This window comes from Tenrec ecaudatus, chromosome 10 (genome assembly GCF_050624435.1).
Source record: "Tenrec ecaudatus isolate mTenEca1 chromosome 10, mTenEca1.hap1, whole genome shotgun sequence".
Lineage (NCBI taxonomy): Eukaryota > Metazoa > Chordata > Mammalia > Afrosoricida > Tenrecidae > Tenrec > Tenrec ecaudatus.
In genome coordinates, this window is record NC_134539.1 from 85,154,479 (window position 1) to 85,177,016 (window position 22,538).

General features: G+C 57.4%; 1 protein-coding gene and 2 non-coding genes across 5 annotated transcripts; all 3 read right to left on the reverse strand.

The window, feature by feature from the left end:
- Positions 1-6,361: 6,361 nt before the first annotated feature.
- Positions 6,362-6,443, reverse strand: TRNAS-CGA (transfer RNA serine (anticodon CGA)). The gene has a single exon. It is a non-coding gene; the product is annotated as a tRNA-Ser (tRNA).
- Positions 6,444-6,833: 390 nt separating this feature from the next.
- Positions 6,834-6,907, reverse strand: TRNAT-AGU (transfer RNA threonine (anticodon AGU)). Its single transcript has one exon. It is a non-coding gene; the product is annotated as a tRNA-Thr (tRNA).
- A 490-nt stretch (positions 6,908-7,397) lies between these two features.
- On the reverse strand, positions 7,398-21,644 carry PER1 (period circadian regulator 1). Of its 3 annotated transcripts, none has more exons than XM_075560898.1 (23): positions 21,523-21,644; positions 15,944-16,357; positions 15,761-15,859; positions 15,517-15,671; positions 15,312-15,433; positions 15,022-15,223; positions 14,863-14,914; positions 14,592-14,734; positions 14,108-14,186; positions 13,925-14,031; positions 13,612-13,765; positions 13,389-13,497; positions 13,172-13,300; positions 12,888-12,990; positions 12,644-12,800; positions 12,423-12,553; positions 12,055-12,225; positions 11,275-11,493; positions 9,953-10,563; positions 9,332-9,530; positions 8,949-9,138; positions 8,644-8,794; positions 7,398-8,243 (listed from the first exon to the last, which is right to left on the reverse strand). In XM_075560898.1, exons 2-23 carry the CDS (start codon positions 16,216-16,218, stop codon positions 7,971-7,973), a joined length of 3,831 nt encoding a protein of 1,276 aa, XP_075417013.1. In that variant the 5' UTR covers positions 16,219-16,357; positions 21,523-21,644; the 3' UTR covers positions 7,398-7,970. The 3 variants fall into 3 exon arrangements, with proteins under 3 accessions (XP_075417013.1, XP_075417012.1, XP_075417014.1); XM_075560897.1 differs by lacking the exon at positions 21,523-21,644 and adding an exon at positions 17,650-17,765; XM_075560899.1 differs by lacking the exons at positions 12,055-12,225; positions 21,523-21,644 and adding an exon at positions 17,650-17,765.
- Between the last annotated feature and the right edge of the window lie 894 nt (positions 21,645-22,538).

Sequence of the window (22,538 nt, forward strand, 5' to 3'; positions counted from 1 at the left end):
CTGAGACACACACACACACAAATATATATGCACACACATATATACACGCACACACACAAATATATATACACGCACACGCACACACATATACACACACGCCAGGAACGCATTCATTCATCCAGCCATTTTTGTAAATTATGCTACGTTCTACTCTAATTTTTATTTTTACATTTTCTTTTTAAAAAATCATTTTATTGGGGGCTATCACAGCTCTTATCACAATCCATACATGCATCCATGTGTCAAGCACATTTGTACAGTTGTTGCCATCATCATTCTCAAAAACGTGTTCTTTCTGATTAAGCCCTTGACATCAGGTCCTCATTTTCCCCCTCCCTCCCCGCTCCCCCTCCCTCATGAACCCTTGATAATTTATAAATTAATGATTATCTTGTGATATCTTATGCTGTCCAATGTCTCCCTTCACCCACTCTTCTGTTGTCCATCCCTCAGGGAGGAGGTTATATGTAGATCCTTGTAATCGGTTCCCCTTTTTACCCCATCTTCCCTCCACCCTCCCAGTATCGCCACTCTCACCACTGGTCCTGAAGGGATCATCCGTCCTGGATTCCCTGTGTTCCCAGTTCCTATCTGTACCAGTGTACATCCTCTGGTCTAGCCAGATTTGTAAGGTAGAATTGGGATCATGATAGTGGGGGTGGGGAGGAAGCATTTAGGAACTAGAGGAAAGTTGTATGTTTCATCATTGATACCCTGCACCCTGACTGGTCTGTCTCCTCCCATGACCCTTCTGTAAGGGGATGTCCAGTTGCCTACAGATGGGCTTTGGGTCTGCACTCTGAACTCCCCCTCATTTACAATATGTTTCTTTTTCTGATGGTGTCTGATAACTGATCCCTTCAACGCCTCGTGATCACACAGGCTGGTGTGCTTCTTCCATGTGGGCTTTGTTGCCTGCTTGTTTACCTTCAAGCCTTTCAGACCCCAGACGCTATAGCTTTTGAGAGCCGGGCACCATCAGCTTTCTTCGCCACATTTGCTTATTTGTCTTCAACCATTCTGTCCAGAAGATGTGCATCATAGAATGCCAATTTAATAGAACAAAGCGTTCTTGCATCGAGGGAGTACTTGAGTGGAGGCCCAATGCCCATCTGCTGCCTTAAAGCTAAACCTATAGATATATGTACATAGATCTATCCCCCCACCCTCTATATATTTACATATGTACATGCCTCTATTTAGATTTCTATAAAAACCCTTTGCCTCCTAGTGCTTTCCTCTATTTCCTTTTACTTTCCTCTTGTCCCACTATCATGCTCAGCCTTCATTTGGGTTTCAGTAATTTCTCTCAGTTACCTTGCCCTTGCTGAATCCCTACCCGGCCTCTCACCCCCTCCTTGCCACTAATTTTGGGTCACTTGTTGCTGCCTTGTCTCTGGGTTGGTCAGCACCACCTCCTTACATCCACCTCCCCCTCTCCCATGTCCCCCCAGAACCATCTGTCCTATTGTTTTCTCCTCTAGACTATTCATCCAGCCTATCTTATCTAGAGAGATCTGCAGAGATAATCATATGCACCGAAAACCAAGGCATAGCAAGACAAAGCGACAAGAGAATACAACGATGACAACAAAAAAGAAAATCAATGACCCAGAGAAGAATAAATTAATTAAAAAGAAAAAAATAATTTAAAAAGAAATAAAGACCTGTAAATAGGTCAAGGTCTGATTTTTGACCTCTAGGTGTGTCCTCCAGTCAAGTCCGATGGGGTGCCACGCTCTGTCCCCAGAGTCTATCTTTTGCACTCGCTCGGGAGCTCCCTGCTCTGCTCCCCGTCCTTTGCTGCACACCTTGAGTGTTCTGCCTGGGTGTCAGGTGTGTGTGTGTGTGTGTGTGTGTGTGTGTGTGTGTGTGTGTGTGTGTCAGACCTGGCCAATGTTGTCCCCAGTAGGGTCGTGGGTCAGCAAGAGATGTTGTGTCTCATAATGGGATCAGCCATATGGTCCACTCTGTGTATTGGCTGTTCAGAGCGGGGATATCCTCCAGGCCTGGTGGGCCAAGGTGTGCTCCACTCTCTCTTCGTCCCCATTCATTTGCTCCCATGTGCTCTGATAGGACATGTCCCTCTCCCTGAGCTGTAGCTTCAGTGCCATCCTATAAAGTAAATTCCTCTGGGAAGAGGGACAGTTGTCCGTGTAGCTGGTATGGGGGCCGAGTCCCCTCCACTGGCTCCCCTCTCCATGCCAAATTCGCATCCCGGAACACAGGATTTCAGTCTGGGCCCATTTTCCTTCCTAATTTTCTAGTCTGGCAGCAGGAACTCCGACGGGTGAGTCTTAACTAGTTGCCATTTTCGACCATCCCTCTCTGACTTTCTTTAATTTATTATTAATCATTTTCTTGGGGGCACTTACAAATCTTATGATAATCTATCATTCGATCCATCATTCCTTGTTTGTACATATGTTGCCATCAATGTTTTCAAAACATTTTCTTTCTACTTGAGCCCTTGGTATCAGCTCCTCCTCTTTCCCCTCCCTCCCTCGTGAACCCTTGATCAATGATATATTATTGCTGTCATTTCGTGTCTTACACTGTCTTTTGTCTCCCTTCACCCACAGTTCTGTTATTTGTCCCCCTGGGGGGTGGGCTGTGTGTCCAACCTTGTGCTGGGTTGCCCCTTTTAACTTTCCAGAGTAGTTTAGATGAAACTGCAGGTTCGTTTTCCCTTCAGCAATGAAGGCACATTTTGTTTCTGTCAACGTAGCACCATTCTTCCGGCTTCTCCCCTGGGTTCTCCCCTTCCACTAGTCCTTCGTACCTAGGGCCCCTCCCCGCTGCCCACTGGCCTGTCTTCTGAGTTTTGTTGCGGATCAATGCTGCCCTGTTGGTCTCCCCCTCCGTGAAGTCTCCATTGTATCTGCGTAGGGTGCATCCTGGGAACCAGGCTCCATGACGAGGCCTGGGTATGTAGAGCCTCCATTCTCCCATCCTTGGGGGAATATTATACGAACATCGTTTGTCAGCTAGCGATGAGTGGTATAGAAACAAGGCGAAAAGAGGAAGTAGGAATTGCAATGTTAGATGCAAGTACAGTACGATCAGGTGAGACTTTTCAACTGAGGGAGTGTGGGGCTCTCTGGGCGGTGGAACGTGCTGGAACGAAGGCCTTCGGGTGGCCGGAGGTCAGGTTTATCTGCAGATCATGGGGCTGCAAGGAGGCCAGTACAGGCTGGAATAGAGGTAGCAAGGGGCAGAGCGATGAGAGAGGTAAAGAGGGAGGTAGATGGAGTAGGGGTTGGGGGGCCATCAGAGTGAGATAAGGAAGCCATTGGAGGTGGTTTTCCTCGCCTAGTTTTTGTTTTGTTCTTTTAACTTTTTATTTTTCAGATGATTTCCAACTTTCATAAAGGTTTCAAAACTAGAACACTCCACTGCATTGTATGGCTTACGTTTACCTCCACTTGCTTTATCATTTCTCCACAAGTATTATGAAGATCGAAGATATTTGTTTTCTGAACCACTGGAGGGTCCGTTGGAAACTCTAACTCCTCCTTCCTAACTAGTCAGGGCTATGTTCCCTCAGAGTGAAGACAGATGGGTAGCGTAACTGTACACCATTGTTTGGCGATAAGAATCAGGAAATAAGATTAATATGCTATTTCTCATTGCTGGTGAGTAAAGCGGTGTCGCTGCTGAGGGTAATAGTGGACTGGTTTTCAAAGCGTTAAACATAGAATTGCTATATGACCGCGCACGCCGACTCCCAGGTGTGTAAAGACCCGAGAGACTTGAAAACCGGCTCTCAAACAGGTGCTTTGACAGCAGGGTTTCTGTCGAAACCCAAAGGCAGAACAGCTGCACATCCATCAACAGACACACGGATTAAGTGAGGACGGCCCAGAGGGATTTCATTCCGCCGTAAGAGAAATGAAGTTCCGCCACATGGATGCACTTTGAAAATACACTGTTGAGAGAAACAAATCAGCCCCAAACCAAAAAGCGAACTCACTGCCATCAACCCTCAGAGACACAACTGCCCCTTGGGGTTTCTGAAGCTATAAATCTTGACAGGAGTAGAGAGCCTCAGTCTTTCTCCATTGGCGAAGCTGGTGGGCTTGAAATGCTGACCTTGTGGTTAGCTGCCCAATGTATAACCTATGACATCACCAGACCAAAGAAAGCCTCAAAACCAAACTCATTGCTATTGAGTCAATGCCGACACATAGTGACCCTCCAGGGCAGGGTAGAGCTGCCCCCTGTGCTGGGTCTTTCTCCCACTGGGCGGTTGATGATTTCAAGCTTCAGACCCTGCAGTTAGCAGGCCTACACATCACCATTCCCCACCAGAGTTCCTCAGCCCACCCACCCTGAGGGACCCTCTTATATGAACTATCTGGAGCAGGCCCATGCGCAGAGGCCAACTGGATGAGTGGGCGCCATCGACTGCGGTGGGAGGAAATGGTGAGCTAGTACTAACCAGCGGCTCTCAGCCTGTGGGAGGGGACAATGAGGGGCTGATGCGAGGGGCTCAAGTAGAAAGAAAATGTTTTGAAAAAGATGACAACATATGTGTTTGACACAATGGATATATGTATGGATTGTATAAGAGCCCTCAGTAAAAAAGATCTTAATTTTTAATTAACATGATGACTTTTATGTGTATATTTTACCACCATCCCTTAATTCACAGTCCATATCTAACATTTCCTTGATCGCTACAATGATACCTTTTTATAGCTATTTGTTCCCAATCCAGGATCCAATTCCAAGATTGTGTATATCTTCAGTCGCATTTAATCTGGAAGCATCTTTGTCTTTCTTGACCTTGACACTTTTAGAAGAGTTCAGGAACATCATTTTATAGACGGTCTTGTTTTATCTGCTGCTTCCTCGTGGTGCATCTCAAGGTAATTCAGGGATGCTTTTTTGACAGGAGTGGCGATGCATTAACAATGCATTATTTCCAAAGACACCTATTTGTTCCAATGCTGAGACATTGGCCTTGATCGGGTGGCTACATGATGCGGGTTTCTCTACTGTAAGATTACTTTCTGTTAGTAATTAATTTGTGGAAATTAATTTGAGTCTCTTCACTACTGATTGCTCATGAAATGGTTAGTAACCACTGATCGCTTCCAATTCCATCATTCTAGCGATATTTATTAGTTGTGAGCTTACTGTAAATTTCTTTCATTTATATCTGTGTCTACTTTGGATGTGTTTTACTCATTGAATTGTAATTCATCACACAACCATGATTTGTTTAAATGCTCAAATCAGCGAGCCCCCTTCAAGCACAGTGCTGTGTCTGCATAAGTAGCGCCCGGCTTTACTTTCTCTGCTGCAGCACAATGTCCCCAGATCATCTTGTACTCCCCCAGCCCCAGCTCTGGAATGAGTCTTTTGCTTCCAGGGACCCTAGTTAACTTTAGTAGAGAGTGGTAGCTAGCAACCAAGTTTACTAGTAAACTCGTGCAATGGAAAAAACTAGGAAGCACACAGACACTCACACACACACACACACACACACACACACACACACGCACACATTGACCATTAGAGGTTTGAATCATCCAGTGGTTCCCATAAAGACATCTGGAAAATTCATGAGACAGTTCTACCCTGTCAGACGGTGAGTGAGGCAGAGTCACAAACGGACTTGACAGTACTCAGCAGCATGCACATTTAAAAACCACGACGTTGTGTCTGCACTCCATTAGGAGATGCTTGTTTTAAAGGGATGATTCTCCCCGATGTATTAAGAGTAGGCTATAAGGGAACAAGATTAAAAGCAAGGGAATAATTTAGGGGCTAGTGCAATAATCTAGGTAATCTAGGTGAGGAAGTGGTGGCTTGAACCAAGGTTTTGTAGTGAAAGCAAAGTTATGGGTTTTTAAAAATCATTTAATTGGGGGCTCATACAACTCTTATCACAATCCATACATCAGTTGTACATTCATACACATTTGTACATTCGTTGTCCGCATCCTTCTCAAAACATTTGCTCTCCACTTAAGGCCTGTGGAAAGCAAAGTTTTGACAAATACATTCCTTCATAATGCTTCATTTTGTCCGTAAAACAGGAAGCACAGGAGAGTGAATGGAGTCAAGAAAAACAATGTAACGATTGCCAATCAGGACTCAGGGACCCCCGAGTTTGGCGGGGATAAGAATTAATTGTTGGTAAGAAAGAAAAAGCTTGCAGGACACCCTCTGTGCAGACGGCCGCGAGAGGGCGCTCGCGGGCCAGGCCCGGGCGACTGGGACGGGACCATTTGGATCCCGGAGAGCGTCTTAATAAAGCCGGAGGTTCTCCAAGGAAAGACAGCTCAAGGAAAAAAGCGCTCTCCCCCCACGTCTCCCTCCAGGAGGTAAGATCCATTCCCAAAAGTGCAGACGCTGTGAGCAGGATTCGAACCTGCGCGGGGAGACCCCATTGGATTTCGAGTCCAACGCCTTAACCACTCGGCCATCACAGCCGCGTGCGGCCTGGGCCCCGCGCAACTATAGCTGCCTATCACTGTGCCCGCCCCTCGGCCCCGCCCCCGCCGGCCCCGCGTGCGCGTGCGCGTGCGCGTGTCTCCGGCGGCGCCCGGCACGCCGCCCGACAGCCGCGAGCAGTCTCCGTACGCGCCCAACAAAACAAGCCCGACCGCGGACCTAGGAGACGATGCCGTGGGCGGACGAAGGGATGCCCACCTCACGACAGTCTCCACTTCCAAGAACCCTCTTAAAAGTGCACGGGAGCGGATCGATAGAGGGATCGGTTTAGTAAGAAGAAGAATCTTCGGCGCCGCGCATTTGCCGGAATGGACACGTTTCCTCTGCAGCAATAATATACCCACCGCGCCCGGCGGACGGACGGACGCAGGCACCGCTGGGATTCGAACCCAGGATCTCCTGTTTACTAGACAGGCGCTTTAACCAGCTAAGCCACGGCGCCGGCGCGGCAGGCTGCGTGCGCCTAGCGGTAGATCAGCTAGCTGTGGATGGGCGCCACGAACCCCCGTCAACCCAAAACTGATGGAGATGGCGCCCACCTGCTCTGCTCCTCCCTCTGCGCCCTGGTGGGGTGCACACGGTCCCGAGCGCCCGCGCCCCCTCGAGTGACCATGAAGCACAACCCCGCGTGCTGCATCAGTACAGCCCGGGACAAAGGGACCATCCCGCCTGCCTGCGGCCGCCCACGGTTGGAGCCCACGGACCCGCTCCTCCCAGGGGCCTCCCGCGGTGTGTTTGGCGTGAGAGGTTTGAGTGAGGCGGCGACGGGTCTAGCCAGCAGGTTCGCCAAGGCCCTCCAGCTGAGAAGGGTGTGGGAAGTGGGCCTGGGGCCACGAGGACGGGGAATTGCCCACACGCCAACTGTGCGCAGGCAAACACTCCCTTCCCAGTCCCCTTCACCCAAGCCCCAAACTTTATTCCACAGAGTCGGGTTTGCTTGTTTGCTCTTTATATTAAAAATTAACAGACACAATATCAAAAACACAAATGCCATTGGTAGAGGGTACAGCTGCGAACACTTGGGTCCCCTCTGAGGGGCAGCACCAGGGACTCCATGGTCCACCAACCTACCCCCACCCTGGAGCAGCTAGGGGTCCAGACCCCTCTGTCCTGCTGACGCTAGAGCCTTCTCCCCTGGCTTCTGAGGAGGAGATGGGAGAGGGGGTCATCTCCCCCAATAAATAGGGTGGCCCCAACCCTCAGGACTGGGGCTTGGGCTCAGCTGGAATTTGGAAGGCCCACTTCAGCAGCTTTCAGCAACTGTGTCCTAGAGAGGGGGCTCCTCACCGGTGGAAGGGGGGTGAGGCTCTTCTGGCTGGGCTGAGTTCCGCAGCCTGTTCCCTATGAGGCCTGGGCTGGTGACGGGGGGTCCAGCCCCCAACAGCAAGAAAAGCTAGGGTAGTTTCCTGTGCTGGTTGATCTAGCCTCATGGACTCTGAGAGCAGGCCATGGAGAACCAGAGTTCCTAAGAACTTTGGGTCCCTAGAGTGACCCCCAAATGGAATCTAGCTGGTGCCATTTTCTGGGGCAGGTAAGGCAAGAATGGATGGGCTCTCACCTTGTTCTTCTTCCTCCATGGCCATGTCCTGAGAGCTTGAGACCCTGGCCCTAGTCTCACTCCCCGCCTCTCCCTTGCCCCCTCTGCCCTCACCACCACTGCCACCACCCTCGCCTCCGCCTTCTTCCATGGGCTCCAGCCCCAGTCCATCCAGCTCCGCAAAGAGTGTGTCATCCGGGTGGCCGGGGTCTTGGGTGCTGCTACCGCAGTCCACGCAAGCCTTATGGAGGGAGAGAGGGGACGCGTCAGGAAGGCTGCCCACCAGGCCCTAGCTTCACCTCCCTGCCAAGTTGTTCCCAACATACTCCCAAGAAACACAAGTCCATGGAATTGCATCTCAGCAAGAGGACCATGGGATCCAACACGACCAGACACTGCTTTGGACCCTGTCCCCAGAGCACCCTGGGAAGGGTCACGATGAGCATAGTAAGGGGGTGGTGCAGTCCTGCCAGCACGAGTGGCGGGTTAATGCTACAGCAAGCAGCAGCAAGCTTAGTGGAAGTTGTACCCTTCAGAATGAGTGACCCAAGGACACCAAGGGGTCTCATCCTCAGCCCACGGTCCTTCAGCTTGAGTTCAATTATCTTGTCTCCCTCCTGGCCCTGGCCTTCTCCTCTCACCGTCACATCGAAGGCACGAGGCAGCTGGCCCTTCCGGACCCAGGAGTGCACAGCCCCTAGCTCCCTCCGCTGGTCCTCCGAGAAGCGTGGCTGCTGCTTCTGCATGGCCCGGAGCCGCTCTCGGTCCTGCTTCAGCACAGAGGCCATGTCCCTGCCCAAGGAAGATGTGCAGAGGACAGAGGCTAGGAGCCAGAGCTGGGGTCGACCCAGCAGACTGACATTCTAGAGCCAGCCCCCAGGTCACTGGGAAGTGAGGGTGGGCTGGCTGTGCCCACACCTCAGAGGGAGCTTCTAAAGCTCTTCACCTGGAGGGCACTTGGTAGGTCATCATGACTCGCTGATCAGCATTGGCCATGAGCAGCCAGATGGGATCCTGGAGCACGTACTTCATGACCTGGTCGTCGGGCTCAGCCCTGGCCTGGGCCATCCCTGCCTCAGCCTCAGAGGAGTCAATGCTGCCGAAGTACTTGCTAGAGTGGCTGCTCTGACTGCTGCCTGTTCGGGGGTCAGGAGAAAGCATGTACAGGGTCAGGAGGCTTGCACTCCCCAGCCTGCCCCAGTCATGGAAGGTCTCCCCCTGTGTGCTCAGCCAAGAGGCGTGGCATGGAGCCTCTCAACTCCCAGTCTCCTGGGCCTGCCCTGGGAGACATAGGCTGCAGGGGTGAGCGGGACTCCCCTTGGGACTCACGAGTGACGCTGGCCAAGGTGCTGCCTCCCTCGTGAGAGCCTGAGCCGGACCCAGAGCCCGACCCAGAGCCGGAGCCCGAGCCCAGGGAGCCTGAGGCAGCAGAGCCTGTGCCTGAGCGCGAGTCTTCTTGCAGCAGGAGCTCCAGCAGGTCGCTGGAGCCAGACATCGCATCCTGATTGGAGGAGGCAGGCACCTCCACCTGGGGAGAGGTGACAGGAAGAGATTAAGAGATGGACCCCAGGCTTCTCATCAACTGTTTCCACTGGGACTGGGCCACGCAACCAAGTGGTCCCTGTCCCCCAGAGCCCACAACCTTGTGAGAAAACTGGAGCTGGAGAGGGGCAGGGGGAGGGCACTAGGGCCTTCCTTCCCAAGTGGCAGAGGGGCTCTCAGAAGTTATTGGGGTGTCCTTGCCACCTGTTGAACTGAACTGACAGGACTGTCCCGCCTTCACAGGGAAGGCAGCTGATGCCTGCCAAGTGTGGCCCAGCTGGTGGCTCCCAGTCTGGAGATGAAGCCAGCAGCTTGGGCAGAGGGTGGGGGATGGGCAGGTGGAAGAATGGAGGGTGAGGGTTAGAGGGGGGGCAGCCAGTTAAGGGGGAAGGGGCATTCAGTGCTCACCAGCCTGGCCTCTGGTTCCAAAGCTGTCTCATTGGGAGGGGGGGGCCCAGTACTGCTCCCAGAGGGCCCTGCCCCAGCGCACCCCTCAGCGTGGGGGGGCTCTTCAAGCTGCAGCAAGTTTAGCTGGAGTGGGGAGCTGCATCTTGAGTTGAATAGCGGGGACTCCGGAGGGTGGGGAGGGCTGGAGGGCAGTGGGGGCAGGGACGGAGAAGGGGAGTGGGAAGCAGGGGTGGGTGGCCCCTCTGCAGAGGTCTGGGTTACCCCATAGGGATAGCTGGAGGGAGGGGGGAACATATAATTAGGGAGCACCAAGGCCACCATTGGGGTCACTAGGGAACCAGGGAAAGTCGCTGGGGGCACAGACGTGGGGGCAGGGGGCAGAGGCTGAGGGCCTCCTCTGGGGGAGAATACTGAGAGGGGGTAGGGCTGGACCACAGCAGAGAAGGGAGTGGGAGCTGGTGGGGGCGGCCAGGGGGCAGAGGGTGGTGCAGGTGGGGGATGGGAGACATAGCAGGGGGCTTCGGGCCTGGAGGTCTGGTGGTGCCGGGAGCGCTTGGCTTTGGATCGGCAGTGGTGTCGGCGGCCGGGGGGTGGGGGGCCATGATGGCAGCCTGTGGGGAGAGACTAGGGTTAGTGAGGTCCCCTCACTGCCCTGACCTTTGACCAGGGAAGCCCCAGACAGTTTGGCTTCTCAGCCCACACAGGTCGGAGGTGACTCGGGGAAGTGGGGGGAGCCTTCAGGGAAGAATCACAGGAGGCAGGGACAGGGGTTTATTGAGAAAGGCAGGTTACATGAGCGGGCGTGGGGCTGTGTGGGAAGCAGGCACACTGGTGGGTGGGAGCGGTCAGGGCGAGTCCGAGGACGAACAGGCAGCTGGCTCCAGTCCCTCCACCACAGTCCAGCTGGTGCTGCCTTCTGCTCGCCGAGGAGGGGCTCTGCCTAGCTCTTGAGGAGTGGAGCGAAGAGGCAGGCGAGAGGCAGAGGGGTGGAAAAGCGGGGCTCCATTGGCCCTGGGGGCCACAGGGAGCGGCCCTAGGCCTCTGCCTGCCTTTCGCCCAGAGCCTAAGTGTTCTCTTGAGCAGCAGCTGGGTCTCAGTGGGTGCACATTCTGCCCCTTCAGCTTAGAGCTGAAGCAGCTTACCTGGAGCAGAGCACCTCCACCTGCCTGTCTCTGCGTCAGCCCCTCCAGGCTGCTGCCCTAGAAGCCCAGCCAAGTGGGGAGAGGCTAGCCAGGGTCCAGGTGAGGAAATGCTCACTCCAGAGCCCCCCCCCCCGCCCCCTGGCATCCTGGCACTGGTTGAGGGAAGCCCTGGGGAGCTACCTCGCTCGCTGGGAGCTGGTGGTGCTATGGAGGAGCCGTGGGGCACACGCAGCCGGCCACGGTCCCGGAAGCGGCTGAGGAAAGCCCGCTCCTCCTTCTGCGTGTGCATGGACAGCACTGCTTTGGTCAGGCCCACGGGGCGGTAGGCGTCTGGAGCTGGGTCGGGGGCTCCCGAGGGGCTGGGGGCCAGGCCCGACTGGTCCTCCATCATAACAACATCTGAGGAAGAAAAGGGGAGGGACAGGTTACTCAGGGGTCAACACTTCTACACCAAACCCTCCCTGTCCCAGACCCTGAGCACTGCATTCATTTCTTGGTCGCCCCCTGGCCAAGGGTTGGCCCTTGGTCCTCTCCTCCATGCAAACTGTCTCAGGAAGAGATAGGTGAGGATAATCAAGCCCCCTCTAGTGGTAGTGACCCTGCCAGGAAGGTCCCCCTGGTATGTCAGTATGTCACCTCCTTCCAGTTGGAAGGGTGAAGTCAATACTCAAAGACCTTCCAGGGCATTCGACTTCCCTGTGGCCAGCAGCTTGAGAGGCTGCAGTCCCCCCACCTGCATTATGTTGAAGCTGATGGCAGCGGTACAGAAAGCGGGATGGATTCAGGGTAGGGCAGAGAAGCAAAGGATGGGTGGGGTGGAGAGCAAGACCCAGCCCCAAGCTTAGATGGCGGCCTCCTCTCTCAAAGAGGAGCTGTAAGGAGATGGAACAGCAGCAAGAGGGGGCTCTGTCTGAGGACTGAGAAGACCGGGGCACTGCCCCCCTTACTCCATGCCCATACCCGACTCCGGGGGCTTCTTGTCTCCCACATGGACGATGGTGGAGCTGAAGCTACACTGACTCGTGACAGACACCACGCTGTCCGCCTTATTGGCCAGGGCGAGCGGGCTCAGGGGGCCTCCCGCCACTGGGGTGGCCCCCTCCCCAGACAACACTGCCGCTGCCGATGGACCTGTGCAGAGAGACGGCGCCGGTCACCGCCACACAGTCAAAGGAAAAAAGGGAAAGGGCTGGGGGGTGGGCGCAATCAGGAGGCTGGGGCGGGGGGCAGGATAGAGCATAGTGGGGACCCCAAAAGCCAAAGTGTGCAAACATTAGGTCCCCTGGTCAGGACGGGGCAGTGGGGACAGGGCACACCTGGGTCCTTACCTTTCTTGGCCCCCCCAGGGATGGGCCCTGTCCTCTGCTTGTCGTCGTCAGAGGCAGAGGAGGCGGTGCGGGAGGAGGAAGAGGCACACTTGCGCTTGGTCGTGCTGGGGATGTTGCAGCTCTCCAGGTACCTGGTGGGGCAACAGACTGGCATGAGGGCAGGGCCTGGGGCGGGGGCTGCAGGCAGGACCTAGGTAAGTGGGGCACCAGGCCGGCCTTACCGAAGGATGCTGTCCAGGCAGTTCATCTGCTGGTAAGAGCCAGTGGGGCCATCTTTGTTCTCAGCCTCCTCCGGGGCATGGATGGGGGCAGCTGTCACCTCCTGCTCGGGGCCTGGGGACTGACAGGGAAGGGCCTTGACCTTGAAGTTGCCTGTAGCTGGGGCAAAGAGAGGAAAGATGAATGGCCTGGGGTGAAGGTCACACTTCACTTCTCACTCTCAGGAAGGAAGTCTCACCAACTCACCAGGGAGGCGGGGCCGGGGGGGCCGGGCCCGAGACTCAATGAAAAGCTGCTGCCCCTGATGCTTCACGAGATGCACATCCTTACAGATCTGCTGGAAGGTCACCTGCGGGGACAGAAGGCAACAGAAGCATTGGGAGGTCTGGCCAACAAGCAGGGTCAAGGAGGAAGCACCAGTGAGGGGCATGGGCCACAAGGGGCAGACAAGGAGAGAAAGGCAGGGAGAATGGGATAGGGAGATGGAGGGAGGGGTGAGGGAAAGGGTGAGCTCAGAGAGCTTCACTCACCGGGGTGGGAGGCCTGGGCCCCTCAGCATCCCCATTGCTGTCGCTGGAGGAGCCAGGGCTGAGGAGAGGGCCTGGGGAAGTCACAGGACCGCCTCCACTGAGCCCCATAGGGCTGAGGCTATGCACAGGCTGAGGCAGATGAAGGGACAGGGCGGTTAGAATGCGGCGGCCCTGCTCTGTGCCCTGCCTCCGCCTGCTCTCTCTGCTCAGCCCTCACCTGCAACAACAGCCGATGGATCTGCTCTGAGAGCTCCTGGATGTCAGGGTCCAGAGACAGAGCTGGACTGGGGGCCGGCGGTGTGAACACGTCCTCATTGAGGGGTGCCCTGTGAGGTGAGGAGTGTGAAATCAGCTCTGCCCCGCCCCCCACAGGGTACCCTACCTCCACCCCCCACAGGGCCAGGTTGGCAGGGAGGCCCGGCTGGGGCTGGCTCACTTACGTGCGTACTTTGTGACGACCCAACACAAAGGCCACCTTGCGGCTCCAAGGGTGCACAAAGCCGGCCCAGCTGGTGTCCATGGTGACATACTCCCCATTACGGGCGCAGAAGCGAATAGGGGAGTGGTCAAAGGGCTGGCCCGCCAACTGGAGGACTGGTGGGAGTGGGAAGGAGGTGGAGGGTCAGTAGATGGGAGAAATGAGTTTGGGGAATGCCACCCACAAGATCCCCTGGACTCCTAGACAACCCCACGAGGGCAGCCACTCCGAAGGCCCAGGGCCGGCGGCAAAGAGGAGCAGGGGCGGAGGCTCACTCTTCTTGTGGATGGCCAGCATGAGTGGCCGGTCCTCGGGGTGGAGGAACAGCAGCACAGGCGCCCCGAGGAGGTCCTGGGGAAGGTAGCCCAGCAGGGGGGCAGCCCTGAAAAGAGAGAGGCTGTCAGAGGGGAGATCATCCTTGGTCAATGGCCCGCTCTCCCCGCAGGGCCTGTCCTCACCTCTCGTCCACGTCCTGGAAGAGGCAGCTGGGGGTGTGGCGTGTGGTGAAAATCCTTTTCTCAGGAGGGATACGGGGGGCTGAGGCACGGAGCAGGTGACCATTAGGGAAGGTCCAGAATGGTGCCTCGCTCTAGCCTCTGCACTGCCCCATGCCAGACCGACTGGCAATGCCCTCCACCCCCAGCCCCAGTCCCCACACTCCTAGATAGTACACCAGGGGTCGAACCAGGCCCTAACCAAAACGCTCTGCTCTGCCCTCCCCAGGTCGGCACTCACCCAACTGCACATCTAAGGGGGCTCCAACTGCCCCCCCCACACACACACACACCAGAATGCCCTCTTTGGTGCCCAAATTCCAAGGCTTCGGGTTTTAGGGCCTGCCTCCCAGACCTGCTCCTTCTCACCTTCCTCACAGCTTAGAGGAGGATCCCTTCCCCTCGTCCCCACCAGGCTGGCCCTGGGCCCACCACACCCAACACCCACCTTCGTAACCCGAGTGGATACGCTCTGCAATGAGCAGACAGCAGGGCTGTGCAGGGGCCCCGTCCGAGACCCGGATCTTGGTCACATATGGAGTGAGGCGGAATGGCTGGTACCGAGGTCCTGGATCCCGGTCAGGACCGCCACTGACAAGGGAGACCAAGGGATCAGGGACTTTCAAAGAGGAACTTTGTCCCCCCGCCCCCAGTCTCAGGATTAGAGCCCACTAAGGAGCCAAAGGAAATGAGGGAGCAGGGGGCTTGCTCTCACCTACCTGATGCGACAGAAGACAGACTTCTCCTGTGTGAAGTCCTTGAGGCGTGAACCTGGACAGAGCAAGAGGGTGAGAGGAGCCCAGGCAAGGGCGAGCCCAAAGCCCAGGCTTCCTGAGACTGCTCCTCCCTTCCTTCCTCTCAAGGCCCCTGGCACTCACCTGCGGAGGCCCCAGTGCCCCAGGTGGGCAGGCGAGAGGGAGCCGTGGAACCATAGAAGACGCCCACATCCTGGGGTGCCAGGAGCTCCGAGAAGCGGGCACCCCGGAACACATCCTGCTTGCAACGCAGCAGGACACCTGCCTGCTCCGAAATGTAGACAATACGGCCCGTCAGGAAGGAGACTGCCACTGAGAAGGTGTCCTGGGTGGAAAGTGGAGAGCAAGAGTAGGTTCACTAGGTGGGGCGGGGGCAGGGGGACAGACAGGAGTAGGGCGGGGCCACTGCTGACCTGGTTACGCAGCGTATACTCAGACGTGATGTGCTCCAGTTCCTCCAGCGTGTACGTGGACATGTCCATGGCACACGGCTCGCCCTCCTCCAAGTTCCACTGCTGGTAGTACTCCTGGTTGGCTGTGGAGGGGCACATCCAGTGAGAAGCCCCGCCACCAGCCAGCCCCTCACCTGGCCACTGCCCTCACAGAAGCACCACTCACCCTGCACCTGCTTGACACAGGCCAGCGCGTACTGCAGCGTAGCCAGGGTGCCGGAGCGGCCTTTGCCCCGGCGCTCTGGCGGTAGCCGCAGCTTGAGCTCCCGCAGTGCTGTCATGAGTTCCTTCTGGGTCCTCGCCCTGGCTGACTGTTCACTGCTGCAAGGCCCAGCGGGTGGCGACACACAAGCATGAGCCCAGCCCAGCCCAGCCCCCTCGCCCTCTCCTCACACCCTCACCACACAAACCTGCAGCCACTGGTGGATGGGTTGTCCTGCTCAGAGCTGGCACTCAGGAGGCTGTAGGCAATGGAGCTGCTGGGTGGGGATGGGCTCTGAGAGTTGGTGCTGGAGGAGAAAGGAGGGGTCCAATGAGGCCTGGCTCCCTGCCTGCAGTCTACTCCCTCCCACTCAGCACAGCCCCCCACAGACCTCTTGCTGCTTTCAGTGGTCTCCAGCAGGGCGGAGTCCTTGCCACGGCCAGACGAGGAGCTATGCGAGCTGCGCTGAGATGCACCCCTGGACTCGGGGCCGTTGGATTCATTGCCACTGGAGCCGTTGCTGTTGGCATCTGTGTCATCCGCCAGGCTGGGGCCTGGGCACGGCCGGTGCTGCGGGGCCCCGGGGGACGGGGGCCCTCCGGTACAAAGGGCATCCCCAGGCCTGGGGTCCCCTCCCCTATCAGACCCTTCTGGGGGTCCACTCATGTCCAGGCCATGGGGAGGGCAGGAGGAGAACAGGGCAGGTGGGGAGGCCACCACGAGCAGACTAGGGGGCCAGGCGGCCTGGCTGGGGCAGGGAGGTGGGAAGCCTAGGTCTCTGCAGCAATTGGTTCACAGTGGGTACCTGGAGCAGGGAGACAAGGCGGCAGATTTGGAGTAAACGATGCTGCTACGCGCATGGCACCTGCTCACTGTACTCGCACCCTCCTGTGCCTGTCTCCCACTCCTGGTGCCACAGGAGCCCCGAGGAGGGTTGCAGGCCAGAAAGGGCCTCCGCATGGCCTGGGACCGCGGAGCCTAAGCAGTTACCTAGGGGGTCTACAGTTAGACACGTTCCAGCCAACAGCCCTCATCAGGCCCCCGCTCTGCTGAGGCTCTAAGGTCGTGAGCAGATCGCTTCCTATATTTAGGCCTCCGAGCTAATTTTACTTGGGGGCGGTGCCACCCCGCTGCACATGCGCGCTGACATCCCCCCTCACTTCCGCCGCTGCCGGTCGCCCGGGAAACCGACGTCAGCAGCTGAGCTCAGCGGTTGCTGGAGAGACCACAGGACAGTGGGTGGGGGGACCCTCCCCCATTTCCCGGCGGAAGCGGTGGGGGGAACCCATTCTTACATTGGCAGTCGCTCACCCCCAGTATATACCTGGAGGGCCCTAGAGTTCGGGGGCGGCATCCCTGAGCCCCACGGGCAAAATCAATCGCCACCTCCCCCTGGAAAAGCCCCCCAAGCCTGCCTCTTGCCTGGCTCTCAGTCATTATTCTGGGACTACACAGCCTTTGTCCACTGGCTTCTGCGCCCCAGACGGATGCCATCCAAGTTACATGAAATCCACTCCTGAATCCCCTACTTTGTAGCTACCCCCTGGCCTCACTCATCCCCACTTAAAGCAGAGGCACCCAGGCCTGAGCAAAGGACGCGCGCGCGCGCGCACACACACACACACACACACCCGTGTGCAACCACACCCCCGCGCCACAGCATTTTCTGAGCCCAGGCGAAAAGGGAAGGCAGTGACCGACATCAGGAACTAGCCGGGAACGGGATGTTCCAGACAGGATTGGGCTGACATCACAGGCGGCGCGGGGCCAGGGGCTGGCGGGGAGAGAGGGGGAGCTCCAAGAGTCTGAAGGGGTCCTGGGGTGGGGCAAAACCCAGAGCCAGATGAGCGACGAGGAAGGAGGCTTTGCGGGCATGCCCGCGGAGGATCGGGTGTGGGAACTGGAGGGTTGGGGTCCCGGAGATGGGGGCGGAGGTGGGTCCGAGAGTAAAGTTGGAGGAAAGGTAAACTGGTCAGGCGCGCTGACTCCCAGTTCTGGGCGGGGAGGAGGTGGGCAAAGACCACCGCGTAAGCCGGAGAGGTGCCGGTCCCCTCGCGGGACGGAGCCTGACTCCAGCGTGGCCGCGGAGATGCCTACCTGGACTCACGAGCGCCCTCGGGCCGCCTGCCCGCCGCGGTCCTGCTCACGGTGGAGTGGAAGCTCCGCGGGGCAGGAAGGCGGGTTGCATAATGCCAGACACTGCCCCCACGGGCCCCTGCCGGCAGCGCCACAGGCCCCGCCCCGTTTGGCTAGGGATCCCATCCCAGCGCCTGATTGGCTACTGGCTCCCACTGAGGTCAGGGCTGTGTCACACACACACAGGCGCACGTGGATCTGGGTGCTGGCACCAGGCGGAAGGGCCCCAGGCACCGCCCAACCAATGGAAGCAGGAATCATGGGAGGGGAGGGGAGGGGAGGAAAGGCAGGTTGCTTCTCTTCAGAGCTGCTCAAAAAGGCCTAGTTCCTGAACGGGCTAGCCTTGCAGGGCAGGGCCCCTGGGTCTTGCCAGGGGTCGGGAAGAAGCATTCGTACCCTGGGAGGCCTTTCTTGGGTCTCCCCTCCTAAACCTTGTCATCTTAATGAAGGTGCTCCTTTTGACAAGACAGCTCCTTCAGATGAGACTTCAAGTCCTGCCCCCAACTGGGAGGAGGGCAACTGAGGGGCCGCGTGCTGCGGGGGAGGGGGTGGGGGTGGGCAAACAAACAGTGAAAGGGGCAGCCATAGTAATGGAGCCCACGAAGGGAAAGCATGGCAAGAGCTCTGTGGCCAGTCTGAGTAAAGGTCAGACTGCCTAAGGGTAGGCCTCCTTTCCTTCTCAGGATGTGGTCACCCACAGTTAGGGCTGGCCCCACTTGAGGGGAGGCCACGTTTCCAAATGATGGGGGTATCTGGGAGAAGGCATTACAGGAAAGGGTGGAATGGGCTGCATATCCCCAGGGCTAAGTGAGAAAGCCAAGTCCAGGATTCATGATCAAAACTTACTGCCATTGAGTAGATCCCGACTGAGTGACCCCATAGGGCAAGACAGACTGCCCCCCACGGAGCAGCCGGTGGTTTCAAGCTGCTGACCCTGCAGTTCGGCAGCCCATCACATACCCACTATGCTACCAGGGCTCGGCTTGCTGCAGCAGAGGCCCAGTCGTCTCATTCCTAGTGTCCCCAGCACCTAGGTCAGGACTTGGCACATGGTAGGTGAGCATGTTGTCCCTAATAAGGAGACAGGGGTCAAGGGTGGGATTTTTTTTTTAATGCAGGGAGCACAACAGGACCTTGACTGGGGTGAGTGAAGGGCAAAGGAGGGCTGCACTCGACTGAATTCCAGGATGGTGATGAGTAGAGACAGCCCTGGTGGTGCAGCAGATCAAGTATGTGGGCAACTAACCACAACCCTGGCAGTTCAAACCCACCAGTCACTCCACAGAAGTTGGCGGGCTCGAGAGCAGCAGCAGTGACTAGCACCACTCAGGGCTCCCTGGATGTGGGTGGCAAGGGAAGAGGCCCCCAAACTGAGCTGCTGCAGACATAATCAGCGGTGGGTACCTGCCCCTTACTGTCATGTGGCTTAAGAAGGCCTGACCAATGGTGTTTCCCATGGGGTGGGTCTCAGAGGAGGGGTCTGTAAAAGGCTGGGAAGCAGAGATGTTATAAAATAACCCAGAAAGGAAGAAGCAACAAACACAGCCCACAAAGGGCTGACGAGTTGGAATGCTCACGGTCCTCTTTTTTCAAAAAGATTCCTGTCCCTTCACATACTGACTGCCCCCTATCGACTGTAGTCCCTGGTCCCTGTCTAATTTTCAGACCTTTCTCGAGATTCTCTTTTTCTTCCTCTCCAGTTCTCAGGGATCTAGATAGGATCCTTTCCCCAATCGGCCCTCTGTCTCTGCTGACCCAGGCATGCCTGGCTCGTCCAACACCTGCATCTATCTATCTTCTGCTAAGGCAACAAAGGGTCAGGCGCCCTAGCAGCAGCTCAAGGCCTTGATTGTCCTACCTCGCGGTCCCCACGGTAACCAGGCCCAGCTGCCGTCAATGGAAGAGAGGGGGCGGGAGACCGTGGTGATGTCAAAGCGGAGGAAGGAGGCGGGGCGCGGCAGCCCGGGAATGTGGGGCAGGGAGCCTGGAGCGGCAGCGGTTTGGGAGGCGGCCAGCCAGAGAGGGCGGCGGCCAGCGCACTTAGGAACATCATGTTCTTTTGGCTGGTGGCCCAGGACATACACCCGGCCTGGGCGCCTCCCCCAGCCCAAAGACAGCCTTCCTGTCCCAAAACCAGGGATTCCTGGAGAGAGGATTAGGAGAGGAAGGGGCTCCTCCCCGGTCCCCCAACACTCACAACTGGCTCTTTCTCTGGTTCCTGCAGCTTCTGGAGCTGGCTTCCCTCCGCGCCCAAATTGTACACATCTGCTGGCCGGCGGCCCGAAGAGTCGGGGAGGGGAAGCTGGTAGCCCAGGTTCCTCGAGAGACCTCCTACCTTAGCTCCTTCGCTGAGGTCCCCAACGGGGCTAGGAGCTCGTGTTGCCATGGCAGCCGAGGGGGAGGGGCAGGAAGAAGATGAATGGGCTTAGGATGAAGAGGAAATCGAACTGCAACAGCAGTGGGCCAGCTGGGGGCCTGGGAGAGGAATGGGAGGAGGAAGGAGAGGATATGTACGCGGCCGGAAGCCGAGGAAGAGTGAACCGGGGAGACGCCGAGGGCTGGAGGATGTGCGGATCGTTCCCAGACACAGCACTCCCACACCTCACCCTGGCACTGTGGCCAGAGAGCCAGCATTTCAAGCGACAGTTTCTTTCTTTTTAAAAACGACCCGGGTTTCGTGATAAACACTTTACATTGTTTGATTTAACTCCCTTAGCACCCCCAGCCCTCCGCAGATGACTACAGAAGTTGCCTCCTAGACTCTTAGCTGCACCCCAACACTAGGGGACCTACTGCTCTCAAAGTTCAAGTTAATGTCTAGTTGGGTGCCTGGAACAATCCCCTTCTCATGCCCCGCCTCCACGTTCACTTTGCACTCACTCCTCACACCTCTGAAACGTCGCCTCCTGGGTCCCCACGTGCTCACAAAGTCCTTGGGGGTCATCCTAGCAGCTAACAGGCTCAATGTTTCTCCTAAACTAAACCCCAAACCCCCTGTCACCCAGTCGGTTGTGTCACTCGCCTGTCGGCCAGGATAGAACTGCCTGGTTTTCTGAGACTGTCAGTGTCTAGCGGAATAGGCAGACGAAACACCTCGTCGTTTTGAACTACTGACCTTGTGGTTGGCAGCCGAACACGTAGCCACGACGCCACCAGGGCTCCTGGGAACCCAATTCGTCATTCTCTCACGCCACCCCAGGTTACTTGACCACCACAAGCTTGGTGGCTTTTGCAGACAGATACCAGAGCACCCTATCGGTGCCTTCCCACATCCGGGGGGTCAGCCAGGTAGACTTGTGCACAGGCAATCTGCACAGACCCGAGCCCCGCCCCGGCCCTCAGGATCCCACCGTTGCTCTCGCACCTCTACCCGCAAGGGTACCTGTCAGATCCAAGTCCTCGTTTTACACCTGACAAAAACATGCAGACACTCGGCGTCACACATTCTTTCCCAGTCACCAGGCCCACCCTCTGAGAGCCTGCACCCTACTCGACCAGAACGCCAGCTCTTCCAGGTGCGTAGGCGCCTCTCCAAACAGCCGCTACGCACTGGAACGCCCACCAGCTCTCCCGCACCTCGTCTCCTCCGTGCCTCTCGGGGAGCGGGCACCCGATTCCGAGGCCTCCCCTGTGGGCACTCGGGGTGCAGCGATCCAAATAAAAGAGCCCACCCTCGTCCGCCAGAGCGATCGACTTCGGGACTCTCACGCTCCAAAACCAACCAGCGAGCGTTCCCCCCTCAGTGGCCACCCGGATCTCCTCGCTCCGTGGACACCCCCCGACACCGAACTCCGCCCCGTGGAAAACCCCAGGGCCCCGGCCCCAGACACTCACCGCTCGGCCGGCCGGAGTGCAGTCCCCTCGGGAAGAGCCGCAGCCGCCCCGCGCGGGCCCCGCAGCCCCGCCCCGCGGCCGGTCGCCACGCCCCCCGAGCTTATTGGCCTGGGGACGCCGACCCATGCCCCGGGCCGCGTGCGGACGCCCGGCCCCGGTCGGCCTCCATTGGCCCCGCGGGCCGGTGTCATCTTCTGATTGGCTCCGAGGCCCAAGGACGGTGACTGCTCCACGTGCGGGAAGGACCGCCCCGCCGCGTTCATTGGAAGCCTGACCGGAAACTCGGCGCCTATCCACTTCCGAAGTCACCATTGGCTGAGGAGGCAGCCCCCGGGCGCGCCTCGATAGGTGATGGAAATGTCAGTCTAGCATTCCAGACTTTCTCATAGGCTGAGAGGTCTCGGGGCTGTAGGGGCCACGTGCCGGCGGACTCACGCGGCAGCTTGTTTACCTAGAAGCTGGGGATTTTCCCTGACGAAACGCTCGCCCGGGCCCTCGCAGTGTGCGCAGGCGCGGAGGCGCGACCCGCGCGCAGGCGCCCACGACAGCGGCAGTAGCGGGGTGGGCAGGCGCGCGTACGAGGGGCAAGGGGACGCGCAGGGGGACCCAGTTCCGCCGTCCGGGCCTGACGGCCTCGCGCGCTTCCCACCCACCCACCCACGCACACCACCACCACCAGCAGCCTCTGCTGGAGCTCCAGCCCAAGGGCCCGGAGGGTGCGAGGCCTCCTCGGGTGAAGCCGTCTTGAGACCCGCACTGCCTGGTCGAAGATGGCAACGACGATAGCTGCCTTCTGACTAAGCGCTGTCTGCGGGCCGGGTCAGGCGCTCCTTGCAAAACTCGAAAGCTGCCAGTAGTGCCCACCGTCTCACAAATGAAGGAGACTGAGATCCCACGTCGTTACATGATCCGCCCCAAGTAACACGCTAAATCGTGGTGGGATTGATATGTGAACCCACACCCGATTCCACAGAGAAGGCGAATCCACAGAAGGCAGCCAGCAGGCAGATAGGGAG